The sequence below is a fragment of the Sceloporus occidentalis genome, unplaced genomic scaffold, assembly GCF_023333645.1.
Source record: "Sceloporus occidentalis isolate IW3139 unplaced genomic scaffold, rSceOcc1.0.p SCAF_45, whole genome shotgun sequence".
Lineage (NCBI taxonomy): Eukaryota > Metazoa > Chordata > Lepidosauria > Squamata > Phrynosomatidae > Sceloporus > Sceloporus occidentalis.
Window position 1 is genome coordinate 2,706,987 of NW_028317025.1, and position 14,620 is coordinate 2,721,606.

A 14,620-nucleotide genomic window follows, 5' to 3' on the forward strand; every position below is an offset into this window, starting at 1 on the left:
TTAAGGCAGAAAATGTTATTGGAATTCAAGTTCTAAATCCCCGCACACCACTTCTGAGTTTTTCTATTAGCTTTTATTTTTTTTTAATCTTTCTCAATCACAATCACCCCAGGCAAAAAAAATAAAAAAAATGGAAATAATGTCTACATCATCCTCTGGTCCATATGATGTAATGTAGGTAGCACCTCCCTATACAGTACAAATAAAAATAGGAATGCTGTGGCCACACACAACCCCCTCATGCCACCACAAACTCCGAATTCAGTTCAGCCTTCACATCAGGTTTCCATACAGAGTCTTCAAAGTCCATCTCCAGGCTACCATCTGCACTGGATGCACTGCTGTTACTGCTGGTCCGACTCGACTTGCGCGTGGGCAACCAGTGATAGGGAGCCCTGGAGTCCCTGCGTGCCTTTCGACGCAGTCTCTTCTGATGCATGAGAAGCTGCAGACGTTCAACTTTGCAGCGTGTTGCACGGTTCTCAGTTTGACGCAGCCGATCCCCTGAGGATAAAATTGGTGGAAATCAGATTTTATTCTTTGTGTAAATTTTGCAGAATCTACACCCAATGTTTTTAACAACCTGAACACGCCCGCATGCACCAAGTTACATGCAGAAAACACGAGGTGCAGTCACCCCCCCCCCAATACAGACTATGGAAAACCCCTACACCCCCCACACCTGGGCAGGCATCCTTTAAATCCATCACCTGCTTCCCCCAAAACCAAACACAAGCCTACACTTGACAACAGTGGCAGGGTGTGGTTGCAAGATCCAAAGCTCCTGTGTTTTACAACCGGCAGAAGGTGTTTACACAGACTTGCCTGTTGAAAGTCTACTGATGCCATGCTTTACTTGCAAATGAAATACAGATATACAAGAGGTACAACAAAAAGTAAGCCGTGTCCAAGACATATATGATATAACGTTTAAAATAAAGGATACGTTTCCAAGGGGAACTATAGCTAGCATACATCTTGAGCTCACCAAATATTATATATATATATATATATATATATATATATATATACACACACACACACACTGTTTTTAAATCTATTGCTATACTGCCAACAAAATGGTTACAAGAGCCTGCGGATTATCAGCTGCACACGGGCATTGAATATTTTATCATGAAGCTCCCACAGTTTCCTGCTGCATAATGGGATCTGCTCACCCCTCCCACACTCAGTGGCTCTTTGTTCTTGTAACACAAAACATACAGAATGAAACTGGCCAGATGCATGCAGACCCTCCCCCTCCCCACACCCACACCCTCTAATAGAGGGGAGATGGGGGAAGGGTGCCCCCTCTAATGGTCTGTCTAGTAATACATTGCCTCTGGCAAAGTATGAGAATGTACACACACCTCCTAGTCCCCCTCAAGACAGGAGCTCTCCCTAGAAACTGCCACATACTCTGATTTCAGGGGTCAGTATGTCTGTGAGGCAAGATCTCCATAGACACGCCTTCTCCTCTTCACCACTACACTCACAGACAACTGCTTAATGCACAAAGAGGGGTATGTGGAGCAGGATGTTCTGCTGCATGCATGTGTGCATTACATTGACCAGATTAAGTAAATATTGCAAGCTATGGTTGAGTGGGCATTAGAGGAGGGGGTGAGGATGTGCACTGGCTCTGATTTTTTACTAAATACACCTACATATTCAGATGGTAAGTCTAGGATGGGTGTAGAAGCGGTTTTGTGAGGTCTGAAAAACCTTTGTTTGGTCCTCACCTCCCCACCCATCTACAGCCAACTGAACAAATATATTTTAGTTGCCTCCACCCTACTCTCACAGAATTATGTTAACTAACACATTCTGTACCGAACAGGGAATTACACACCCAACCATTGGCTATAAAAGAACACCTATGGGCATATATTTACCTGTGGGTTTGCTTAGGCGGTTCTGGGCCTGGCAGTTCCCTGTTGGATGAGATACTTGCTGGGGTTCCATATTTTGGGGTGAGGTAGGCTTGACTGTCCTGACCTGGGAGGCACACTGGGTGTGACAACGGAGTGTGGTGAGCGATGGTGGCATGCCCTGGTAGTGACGGGTGGCACTTAGCAGGTCATTAAGTATTTGTAAAATTGTCCCAATATCCCTGCGTGGACGTCCTGCACTGTCCTGGCAATGGGGGTGTAAAGTGCCTGTAGCATGGACAGAGGAAGAGAAAAGGTTACGTTAAAGGAGAAGACAATAAGACATAATACATACCCCCTATATCACTGTGCACCATTACAAATAAACAACGTTTTTACACAGTCTGACTTTAAACCGTGCTGGATTTTTTTTTAAAGCTGCTTGAGGACTATTGTAGTGGCTTTCAAAGTTATAAGTTCTGTTCACAATAAAATGCCCCCTACACCTTTGAGAAAGACATACTCTACATTCCAAGATTTTCATCTCAGTATTATTTAAAATTGGAGGTAATCACTGCCACAGACAGGTGTACATTAGAAGTGGAGCTCCCTAGTTGGTTGTTGAAGTGTATTATGTCTGCCTCTGAACTTCTAAATCCTAAATAGCATAATCCATTCAACCCCCCCCCCCCATAAACAATTTGTGGGGAAGGATATTTTATTTTAAAAATGGAATACATGCCATACAAACTTACTTCACTTTTTTTCAGATATTAACCAACATAACCCATAACAGACAGGGAGCCATCTATAATTATCCACTATGCTGCTACTGGTTAATTAGGGAATGGGAAAGTTACCGTTTCACTACCATTCTCCTCTGCCCTGAAACCGAGGCTTTTATTTTTGTTGCCCTTTGCTTGGAATGCCATATCCCTTTTATACATCATTTATGATTTGTTCTTTTACGTCACATGTACGCTTTTGGGCTGTTTACCCTTATTAATTAGTAGTGTGCAGCAATGGCTAAAAGACAGTGGCAAGCTGTACGAACTATGAGCTAAAACAGTGTCTTCTATATAATAATACAGTAGCCTAACTAATATTTTCAAGTTGCCTAGAATGCAACATACTTGACATATAGCCAGGCTGGTGAAACAATAGTCACCAGCATTTAATTTTCTGCCGATTCCAGAACAGAAAGCTTTTGTATTTCTTGGTAGGGACCAAGTAATGCAAAAGAAAATTACGTCCTCCATTAGCTGGAAGAGAAGAGAAGGAGGGGAAAAAGGCCATGCATTCCCCAGTATACGGCTCATCTGTTGTGGGAAGGAATATTACATACACTGTTGTGAATGCTGTAGTATATTCCTGTAGTTAAGTTTTGTAATCAAACAATACAGATAAAGATCTCTATTACAAATTAAGACTGTCTCTGCATGGATCCAAACACAGCGTGGAACCAGCGATTTTGATGATCTGTAATGCTAGGTAGCACAAGTACAGACAGAGGTCATCTTTCATAGAGTACAATGCCATCATTTCAAACAAGAACTTTTGAAGCTTACCAGAAAAGGTCCCTGAGAAGACACCGGGGGCATGGTTAACAAAGCTCTCTATAATGGCTCCAGGCTTCCGAGGTCTGGCTGATGTAGGAGAACCAGCAACCTCACTGTTTCGGCTACTACATGGCACCTGCTGTAAAATACATTAAACACACTGTCAGTACTGACTAAAAGCAGAGGTTAGTTTCCAATTGCAACAGTCCAGATTACTTTTTTGTGACTCTAGATTTAGAACTACTTTAGAATGGTTAGAATAACTAACCCCTCCAACATACTTACCTCTGCACACGATGACACTGCTACACCCTCTCCATGGGAACGGAAGACACTGGTGGTAACTGAGGCAGTGTGAGGTGCATCGCGATGTGCGGAAGAATCTTGCGTTGACGTAGATGGAGAGCTTGGTGTGCAGCTTGCTAAACGAGAGAGGGTCGGTGCTGTACTGGTGTGTACAGTACGGTAGTGGGGGGCTCCATTAGGTTCAGTTCCCCTTGTGATGAGGTGGCGGTGCTGAACATGGGACCCTCCTGCCTGTTGAGCTGCTAGCTGGAGTTGCACAAACATCATGTGATCACCGACACGCAAAGCTAGCGTAAGAGGTGATCGGCCAGACAGGAAGTCATTCACCTGAAGAAAAGAAATACAAAAAGAGGTGAAAGGGTGGTCACGTACATGAGAGCAACTATGCAGTCACACGCAGCTATTCTATACATATGACAGCTGGAGTGTCCCTTTAAGTACAAAGTAGCACATTGTTGCTGAACATATTCTCCATCCTTCAAATGGTGGTTTAACAACACATATATACATTATATATATATACACATGTATATATATGTTATGTGCGTCTACCACACTTCATTAAAAATCGACCTATTGTGATCCTGAAATAAGAAATTATGTCACAACACCCCTTTTTCTTAAGTGAAAGTGACCACCTCAAATAGCTATGGCTGACATAACCAATTAATATTAATGAAAATGGAGATCGCATTTAATTCAGAACATGAAATGCAAGCTGAATTTTGCGTTAGAATAGAAACTTCAATAAGCTGCATAACAGAGACAAGAGCTGCCCGGGAGCATTAAACCATCACGACTCAATCACACACACAGTGCTTTGAATGCAGATCCCTCCCCCACGTCACGACTAAACCCCCCCCCCAACCACCACCATCACCACCCCCGCATCACTGGACAAAGAGCAGAACATTAACCCTCCTAAAGCTGGAGATAATAAACAGTCTGCGTATATATGTAAGGTACAGTATGTACCCTCACTCAGTGTGTCTACATGTACACAGCTCCTCTCCAGCTTTATCAGGCTGCTCTCTCTGACTCACCCCCCTCCAGCCCACGCCTGCAGGAACAGCTAAAAATAGCAGAGTCCAGCACGCAGCAGCCTGGAAAAGGAAGGCCACGGGTGGGGGAAGGGGGCCTCACAGGTACATATGTATGTGTACACACACACACACACAGAAAAGGAAATCTTGGAGAAGGGGTGTTAGCAGAAAGTCACAGCTACTTACAGCCAATGTGCGCATACCCTGTAAAGTCATGAGATATACACAAACAATCAGGACTAATGAACCAGGAAAGTAAATAAGGAGAGGGTCGAATAGGTTAGGTCACAAACAGGTGAAGAGTATGTAGAAAGGACCGTCTTTAATGGTTTTCAGAGCAAGACAATAACACAGCAGTAAGTTACACGATCAGTAATACTATGTTTCACTGCCTCTGAGAGACTATTACATGGTGTGTGTGTATATTAATCTAAATATACATAACACACAAATTCTGAAACCTAGGGTAGCATATATGCCTTTTAGAGAAAAAATATTAACAAAGAATGGGGAAGGGGGAGAAAAAAAACAAAAAACACACCCCGCCCCCACCCCGGATTAGCTACTGGTTTGTTTGCCAGAACAGGAGATGCTCCTTGCCTCACAGGATGCCTGGATACATAGTGACACCTGACAGAATATGGTGATCCATCCCTGAAAAGTAACCGCCCCTTGACCTCTCACCTGTGTCTCCGTCAGACTCTCCAGAGCCTGCATCACAGACTGCTCCGGGCGGGACATCTGTGACTGTTGGAAGGAGGGGGGAGAAGAAGGGTTATAACTACACAGCACTGGGTACAAGGAAAAAAAAAAAGCCCAACCCTCTGCACATACTGAATAACCGACATACTCACCATGAGGCCTGCCTCCACACTGGGCAGTAGGGTTAGTTTGCTCCCATCGCAAACGCCAAAATCTTGGAGTTTTCCGGTACTTAGACGCCTGGTGAAAGTAACGAAAGATAGTTGTGATACCGCGACTCGGAGAAGAGCAATAAAGCCCCAGTAACAACCTAACATACCGACTGCGCGTTGCAGTACTTAATGAGCTGCGAGTGTTCTTACTGGCATTCAAAGAGTTACTCCGGGCCGCTCTGGGTGTGTGACTACACCGTAGGGTGAAAGAGTGGTGGTGATGTCATCGTCAGTCAGAACCTCCCTGAAGTAAGTGCACTTACTGGAAGAGGGGATAGATGGGGCCAAACAGGGGAACCGTCACAGCAACAGTCACCACCAACTCCGTGACACTGGAGGTATATACTATGACACCATTATGGTGCCACACTTAAAAGCTCCCTGACGTTGGGGGTCAACAGACAATAGGATACACAGCCCGCAACTACATTCAGGGTGTGCTCTTTGTGCAGAGGGGCCATGGCCGTGTTCCGACATTGTTTAAGGCTTTTAGATATTTTGTGGACCCCCACAAAGATGTGCCAGGCCAGGCCAGGCCAGTGCCCCCCCCCCATACCCCTAGGTTGAAATAACATCCCGTAGGGTCACCGCCATTCGGAGACAAACCCTTTCAGTGCCACGGGGAGGGAGACACTATTCATACAGGAAACCGGGGAGTTAAAAGGCACACAAAGCGCTTCAGCTGAAGTTTGGTTAAACAAAGACCACCCCCCGACTGCAGAACAAAGGACTGGATCTCCGGGGAGCCATTCACCCCGGGGCTGAAGCTGTCAACACAAACGTGACCCTCGCCTACTACCTCCCCCAGCCGCCCCTCATGCCAAGCCTGGGCAACTCAGTGTCACGGTTGTTCCGGTATTAAACCCACCATATACATCAGTCCGCCAGTCACACAACTCCAGGGCATTCCTAGAAGCCACGGCAGTTACCGAATAACTGGCGCCTGCCCCCCGACTACCGTAACCTCATCACCATAGTTTAGTCACCGGGACTTTGCTTCTCCCCGGTACTCACGTCTCCCGGTGAAGTAGAGTCAGTCTTTCCTTGGGCACCTTAAGCCGCTGGGAGATTCGCCTTTTCAGACCGTCCACCGTCTCCTCCGGCGGCACGGACAACTCATACCGGGTGCCTGTCGTGCTTTGAATATTTAGATTCATGGGGGACCCTCGGGCTCCGTTAATACAGCCGCGGGTACTTTGGGACTGTTGCTCCATCCAGGTGTGCGGCTCAGGACCCGGTATTCGCTCCGAGCTCCGGCGTGAAACTAACCTACAAAGTTGCAATGCAATACACTCCACAGAAGCGGTACTCCGGCAACGCCCCTCAGCCAATCACATAAGGCTCGCACCTACCTCACGTGGCAAGTACAGAACTCCTCCCTGGTGCGCTCCAACCAATCACCTAACAAAATTTGCTTCTAATACGTAAAATTCACGTCCTGGCTCTCGAGAGGACACGCCCCTGCCAGCCATTCATAATAAATTGAACTCAAAACAAAGAGATAAGGGGTATGAGAAGAACTGGCAGCTTTCCTGAGAGGGGTAGTTAGTAAACTGAGGGTGTGTTCTTAGATTACAATATAAATATTTAACAAGCAGCTGGAACAGAGGGTTGCTGGTCAAATTTAAGGATTTCATTTAATGTTAAAGACTGGAGCAGCCTTTTCAGCAATGAGTCAAAATTAATTGCATTCAATAGCAGTGAGGAATCTTGCAGTGGAAACTCATAGCTGCTCAGCAAGCAAATGCAGATCAATAACAGTGATCCAATCTCTTATCAACCCAGCAATGCCCCAGGGAGGGTATAGATATTCCTGGACTAGGATCATCAACTCTCCTTTTAAAATCATCAATATTACCAAGCAGTTGTCATTAACACAGGTGCATCTTTTACACAACCAAAGTCAGCCCATCGACTGCATTATGAGGTGTCAGATTGGACCATATTGCATGAAAAACCCTTAGGCCCTGTCCTTTGCAATGTTTTGTGAATAACTATTGCTCAACTGGTAGCTCCTCATAATACAATATATACAATAATAGGTGGTGGTGAACAACTTTATATTTTTTAAAAAAATTAGATGTGTCCTGGAAAAAATGGCCAATATGGCAACCCTAACTCATAACTACTTACAATAGCCAATCACACTTTGGGGGTTATGTATATATATTTTACCCATTAGCAGGCTTCGCTTGTTAAAGCCAGATAAAAAATATAGGAATCCAGATTTAAATTGCCATTCAGGCCGCCTTTGTCACACCCCAGGCCAACAATGGATCTTATACACAGACATTCCTTATCCCATAAACATAACCTTGTGAGCAAGGGTCCTGTACCCAATGATTGTCTGTGCTAAAATGTTTGCCAGACAGCATTGATGATTATAACTTGGTGTTTTAGCCCCATAACCCCCTTAATTGTGCTTCTCTAATTACCGCAAGGTATACCAAACCTGTTAATTTGTGTGCCTTGAGGAGTAGAGACTGGGTAACTGATTTACTGTAGTAATTAGCAAAGTAAAATTGATAGAGCTAATGGAAATCCACACACCCCCTGCACATACCATTCCCTAACTCTGCTATCCCTGGTGGTGTAGTTTATTAACATTGATCTATTAATAATAGAGCTTTATATATATATATATATATATATATATATATATATATATATATTAACATAGACTTGTTTGTGTGTCAGTGACCTGATAATATGCAACCAGATCCTCTAGAATACACAAAAAGCCAGCCCTTCCCAAGGCAGTCCTGATAATCCACAGTCAGGAGATCCCCTACATTACACAGAAACTCAGCCCTATTTTAGTATGTCCCAGTATGTTAGGAAATCCAGCTGTAGTCTATATCAAGATCTGCTTCTCTAATAGCGCGTTTTATTTCACAGGGTATTCTCTAACATGAACTGCTTCATTAATAAGCATCACTCTCTCTCTCTCTGTACACTGGATTCCCGCTGTCCATGAGTTGCTATTGTGAGTGAGACACACATCCTGTCCTGACAAAGGACTCAGTGTACAGCAGGGCGGAAGCTGCTCTTCCTTCCGCAGGTCGCTCTGACCTTGTGGGTTCTACAGTCAGATGTTCCCTTCATTAGACTCAGTAAGAAAGATAATGCCAGGGATAAATGGAAGCATAGATCCTGTGAAGCTCAGGCCTCATCTGCAATCCCACTGTACCAATTGCAATCCACAGCACATTGTGCACTTTACATTTCTGTCAAAACACATTTCTGTCAAAACACCATTAACAAGGTACAAAGGGTCACAGAGCTATACAGCTGAGTGATTATGTGGCAGTAACTTCCATTAAAAAAAGCAGAGATTCTGGTCTCGGTATAGGCAGAAAACAATGTTTTGATCAATAAATGGATGGTTAGGACAGGCGTATCCTGAAATCAATAAACCAATAGTAACAAATTCACAGACAAGCAGATATTCAGATAGAACATAAGCCCACATACAGCCATTTGCACGATGATCAAATGATCGGACCTACATGTTTACAAAAAAGAATAAAACATTTTGTAGTTGCAGTTCCACTCGCCAACAATGTTGGCAGACCTGCCTGTGGCACCTGTGATCTGCTGCCTGAGTGCCCGGATAAGGTCAATTCATATGTGTAAAGAAGGCGAAGGGCAGTCATTTTTCAGGAGTACAGCACAAAATACTGGTGCTTTAAAAAAAAAAAAAAAAAAAAAAAGTGGAACATCCTACTGGTTGTCATGGTGACCTCATTGCTTTGCACCAGATGTGTCACCATTAAGGAATCCACGTGTGCCTATTTCCTCCCCTGATGTTCCTCTTTCTCTCTCAGCTATGGATACTTGCTGGGTTTACGTTTATGACGTTCTGCGGTCCCAAAACGTAAAGAACTGTGATAAAAACGGCGGGAAAAAGTTTACAAATAAAATTGAGTAAATATGTTTCTTGACTATGTAAAAATCAGTAGGTTTTATAGTAACATAAAATGTCATGGTAACACTGTGGGCTCCTTTTGGTACCAGAAAGTCTGCATAATAATTAGCCAGGGCTCATGCAATGTTGTGAGGTTAAAGGTAGAGCAGACAAGCGCTATTTACTTCTATGCAATGTAGCCTCCATTACCTACAGCCTAGCCAGGTCAGTACACTGCATCAAAGGACAGGTTACTCAGTATTATTTGTTTATTGCATCTGTAACTAGGAAACAATTACTTTGTAGAATGCAACAGAATCCACTACACGGTGGTGAAACTATGGAAGTAAACAGAAAAGAGACCCACTTCTGTTTATATTATACAGCAAGACTATTAAAGTCCTAGAGGGCACACGCTCAACATAAGGAATTATAACTTAACTATATATAATATCAATAAAATGCTTAGTTAAATAGAAAAAAATGCCTAAAGTGGTTATGGATCATATGTATATCCGATGGTACAAGGGAGCGCTTGTAAAAGGAAATGAGAGGATACCTTTAGAAGTACTAAAAATATATATATATTTATAATTAATATTAATATATATTATTTATTGTCTTATATAGCGCCATCATATTCTGCAACACTTTACAGTGGTAATAATTATCAATGAGATGTTTCTGGGGAGAAGAGTAGGCAGGAGTGTTAATGGGGGGCAATCTAATTTGAATTCAATCTTGGGGAGGACAGGCAACTAGAGCAAGAACTGGTATGGAAAAATGGCATGAAAAAGGTAAAAAGAAATAGGAAGTGCCAGCTCATGAGAAAAAATTTGAGGATGTTCGGGGAAGGGCAGTCCTCTTACAGACAATTGCAGTTGCTGAAATAGGAAACAATACTTGCACAAATGAGTCCTCGAGACCAGCGGAGAGTACAAAGCATTTAAAAAAAATGTGGAAACATCTCAGGCTAGAATTATGAAGGTCTAGGTCAGGGGACAGTGTAAAAGCGAATATGATAATATCATATGTTAAAAACACCAAAAAGGGTAAAGATTATAAATGGAGATAGGCATACTAGAAGTGGCAACTATAAAAAAAAATATAGGCTAGTCAGTTGCGGCAACTGACTATTATTTTTTGAAGATGGTTGATACGTGAACCGGTTACAAATGGTCTTTTTTGATAAACAGTAGTTATAGTTATACAGTTTTGAAACTACCTACTTGCTTCGTTTTGTTATATATACATATATACATACATATATACATACATATATAAATGCCTGCTATGTGTCAACACCTCATTCCTCTTATGTGCTTTCCGTCTTCTCCTCCTCTCTTTCCTGGCAAAAGCTTGACTGCGAAATATGCACCCTCCCCTCTACCTTTTCCTGTCGTCAGGGGCTTTCTCCTAACGTCAGTATCTGGATATTTTTAGGAAGGTCGGAATTTTAACATCCTGTACTAAGAGATCTGACATTTACACGGTCTATGGCAATACATCCACTAAATCACTACATCGTTGTCAGTCATACACAGGCCCATCAGTTTTGAAATATAACAATACGTTGTACCATTTATTAAGATGGGGGTGTCATATGTTAGTTCCATTGTGTTTCATCAGGGTATCAATACGGTTTTTCCAGGCAATACTGGGGCCAAATCAAGCCAAGGGCCTAATGTTGGTTTAGTGAATTGTTTCTTGAAGGTCCCTAGGACTGGGGAAGCCCTCAATGGATTTTTAATTGCCATCACCATTCACCAGAACCCGTAAACTCTGGAGAATAATGAGAATGAGAGTAGTAATAATAATAATTCAACAGCACCTGTCCCTGTCTCTTATTGATATCCACTGGTGGCAAAGATCTCTGTTCAATCAGGCAACAGCGTCCCTACTCTTTATACAAAGCACTATGTGAATAATCAACCTTGTCTGGCATTCTTGTATTAAGTATGGGGTCTTATACAGATGCAACAATTAAGCGTAACTGAGTTTTAAAAGCTATACCACAATTCTGCCCTCTTCAAAAATCATTTATTTTCATCTATTCTGATAAAAAAACATCTTGAAATACTAATCCTTGAAAGTATGACTCTTAAGGAGATTACTGCTGTATCCTGTTGTTATGATACATAGTGCTTTATATATATGTGAATAAAGCGTTGCAGGGTGGTTATTCGTGTGCCTCTGTACATGGGAATATCTAAACATGTTCGAAATGGGTGCTGTCATGAATGAGTCATGTATGATTCCTGTCACCTGTCCAGGTGCATGTCTGTGTAAGGGATAGGTTGCGGTGACACACAGGATGTGAACATGCCAGTGACACACGTGACAAGAATGTATTCCAAAAATATGGAACTCCGTGATAATCGTGTACATGTGAGCACAACACATCACATTCCTTTGTGTGTAACGGGCTTGTAAGCATTTCCTCTCCCACTTTTTCCATCGCTGTCTTACTTGACATCACCATGGATTTTTTTATAGCACAGCTTGTAGGTTCAACTGTATGAGGGGTAATACATTGTTGCACTGTGACCCCTTGATTTTATTACGCTGTATAACCAGCATGGTTCCATTTTCTTGCAGTGGTAAAGCCTCTAAGGGAAATGTTTCCTGCTCACAAGCTTGCAATCCAAAGGGTCTCTCAGTCTGTTAACCCCTTAAGGACAATGGGCAGTCCCTAAACCCATTGAAAACAATGCATTTTGAGCCCGTACATGTACGGGCTTTGTCATTAAGGGGTTAATAATTCTAGTTTTGCCATTCTCTTTGAATGTAGGTACTGTAAGAAGTGTCGCAAAAATTGTTGAAACAAAACCAAATGAATGATAACAGTTATGGTTAATACTCCCTTTATGCTGCAAATCTACTTAAGAGAGCTGCTTGAGAAAAGAAAGCGATTAAGGGAGGTAGATGAAAAAAAGCTGGGGAGAGCTAAACTGAAAGGCGAAAAATCAGAATGAGAGAGTGCATAAAGTAGGTGGTGATTGAGGATGATGGCAAGCTAGGTGGAGAATGAAGGGGGGAGGAGCAGTCTTCCAAGAAAAAGCAGAACAGCCTGTGAAAGGACAAAAGAGGAGGGGGCATAAGAGTGGGTGTTAACATCTTCACTGCCTGCCAAGACCCATATATTGTGTGCACATGGTACAAAAGATATTACGCTCACAGGGTACGACCAAGGTAATTAACTTACCACCTAAATACATATGGGAGCAAATTACAGTTGAGCTGACTTTTTCAGCAAAGGAAATCAGTGGTGTGTATTTGTGTTCAAGAAAGGGGTTAACTGCTTCCGCGGGTTAGTGAAAGAGCGATGAGTCACAGTTTAGTAATGCTTTGCGTCTATAAAAGAGTTAACCGATGGGAATGTGTCACTGACAAGTTATGTAAATGTCAGACACGGAAAGGGTTAAAACTCCCTTGGGTTTGTCATGGCCATGGCCCAGGCTGAGTCATACACATAACAGTGCTCAAAGGGCTGGTGACAGGACCTGATATGACCTAAGAGTGACACAAGGCAATATGAGGGTGAGCCATACCTGCGCCCAGCTCGCAGAGGGAGGGTTGCGGAGACAGGAAACGCAAATGACACATACATTTAACCTGTTCTAGGAAACGTGATTACAGAAAGCACCGTCACAGGAAAAATATAACAAATACTATAAGCCTTCATAACGCCCAAGCGATTTGGGATAATTTTTTGTTTTGCACAAGGCCAGCTGAGAGTTCCGGGATGGTGCCTAACCTTTAAAGCTGAGGACAAAAAAAAAAAAACACAAAAGGCATTTGGTATAACGAGCAATAATGCTCCAACCCCCATAGTGACAAATAGAATGTTCCTGCCGATTACCACTTTGCACCAGACTGCTCTTTATACAATGGCACCAATGAGTTTAACATTGCTTCATGCCGCAGATGATGTGGGAATTGCCGCCGCCCCCCCCCGGCCAGTCCAAATTATTCCTGTTATACAGGGCCTTGATTTGTTATTACCCTTAACAACCAATGATGTGCCATGTCATGGCATTAAATAAGCATGGAAAGTGATCCGAAGTTGCTTTCTTTGCTTACACGGTGTTGCTGTAATGCTTCCTTGTCAAGGCATTCAGCAACATCAACATTTACTACAGGGACCTCGTGTCCCTGTAGTAAATGTTGATGTTGCTGAATGCCTTGTGTCATCAACATCCAACATATACTATTACAAAATAAATAACTAACATATATGGTTTGACGGGGGATAAATTAAGCTGACCAGCTTCAATGGTGTCACAAATGGGACATGGGGACAGGAACAGAAGATTCAAAGAAAAAAAAAATGGTTTTGAAATAGCAAAACCCTACTTGTGTTTACTGCCCTATTTGAATCTGTTTAGCATATATTTGTTTTTTGTTTTAATTTTCACCAATATTTAACTTGTGTGGGTGCACTAAAAGAGAGAAGAAAATTACAGCTAAACGAGCTGCAAAAATGTTAACAGGCTTAGTCCAGAAGGGTACAAAAATAAAACAGCATAGTCCTTAAAGGGTTAAGCAGTTTGCTTAGTGCATTATTTAAAAGTATATACACAAAGTAGTCTGTACTGCATGCCAGGATGACTACATCCATATGCTGGAATGTTGCTTCCACCTATGGAGTTAAAAAAACCTCAATACAGGCGAGAGGAACATGCTACACAACTCCTTGAAGTTAATTCACTAAAGGGAGAGTTGTGTTTCAGAAGGTAGGATCTGCTCTCATCCTCTGATGTCCGACAACAATATAAGTCCTTCCTCCACGTGGGTCCAAGGGTCTGAAAAGATCTCCGCCGGTAGCATTTACCAAGCCAGCGCTCGGATCACATGCAAGGCCAAACACATTCCCTGCACGGAAAATAGCCAATCCTGGTTGCTAATCATCATTGATTGGTTCAGCCTTTATAAGGGTGGGTGACGAGAGGGAAGTCAAATTCAGAACAGGAAATCAATTAATGTGGAGCCAGCATATTTTGCAAAGCTACACTGCTTA

At 42.7% G+C, this 14,620-nt stretch overlaps 1 protein-coding gene across 1 annotated transcript; it reads right to left on the bottom strand.

The window, feature by feature from the left end:
- Positions 1 to 238: 238 nt before the first annotated feature.
- On the bottom strand, positions 239 to 6,907 carry LOC149289459 (midnolin-like). The gene is made up of 7 exons (XM_089490632.1): positions 6,708 to 6,907; positions 5,634 to 5,721; positions 5,464 to 5,526; positions 3,716 to 4,063; positions 3,440 to 3,569; positions 1,896 to 2,159; positions 239 to 504 (listed from the first exon to the last, which is right to left on the bottom strand). The coding sequence occupies exons 1-7, from the start codon at positions 6,905 to 6,907 to the stop codon at positions 239 to 241; spliced, it is 1,359 nt and encodes a 452-aa protein (XP_089346758.1).
- Between the last annotated feature and the right edge of the window lie 7,713 nt (positions 6,908 to 14,620).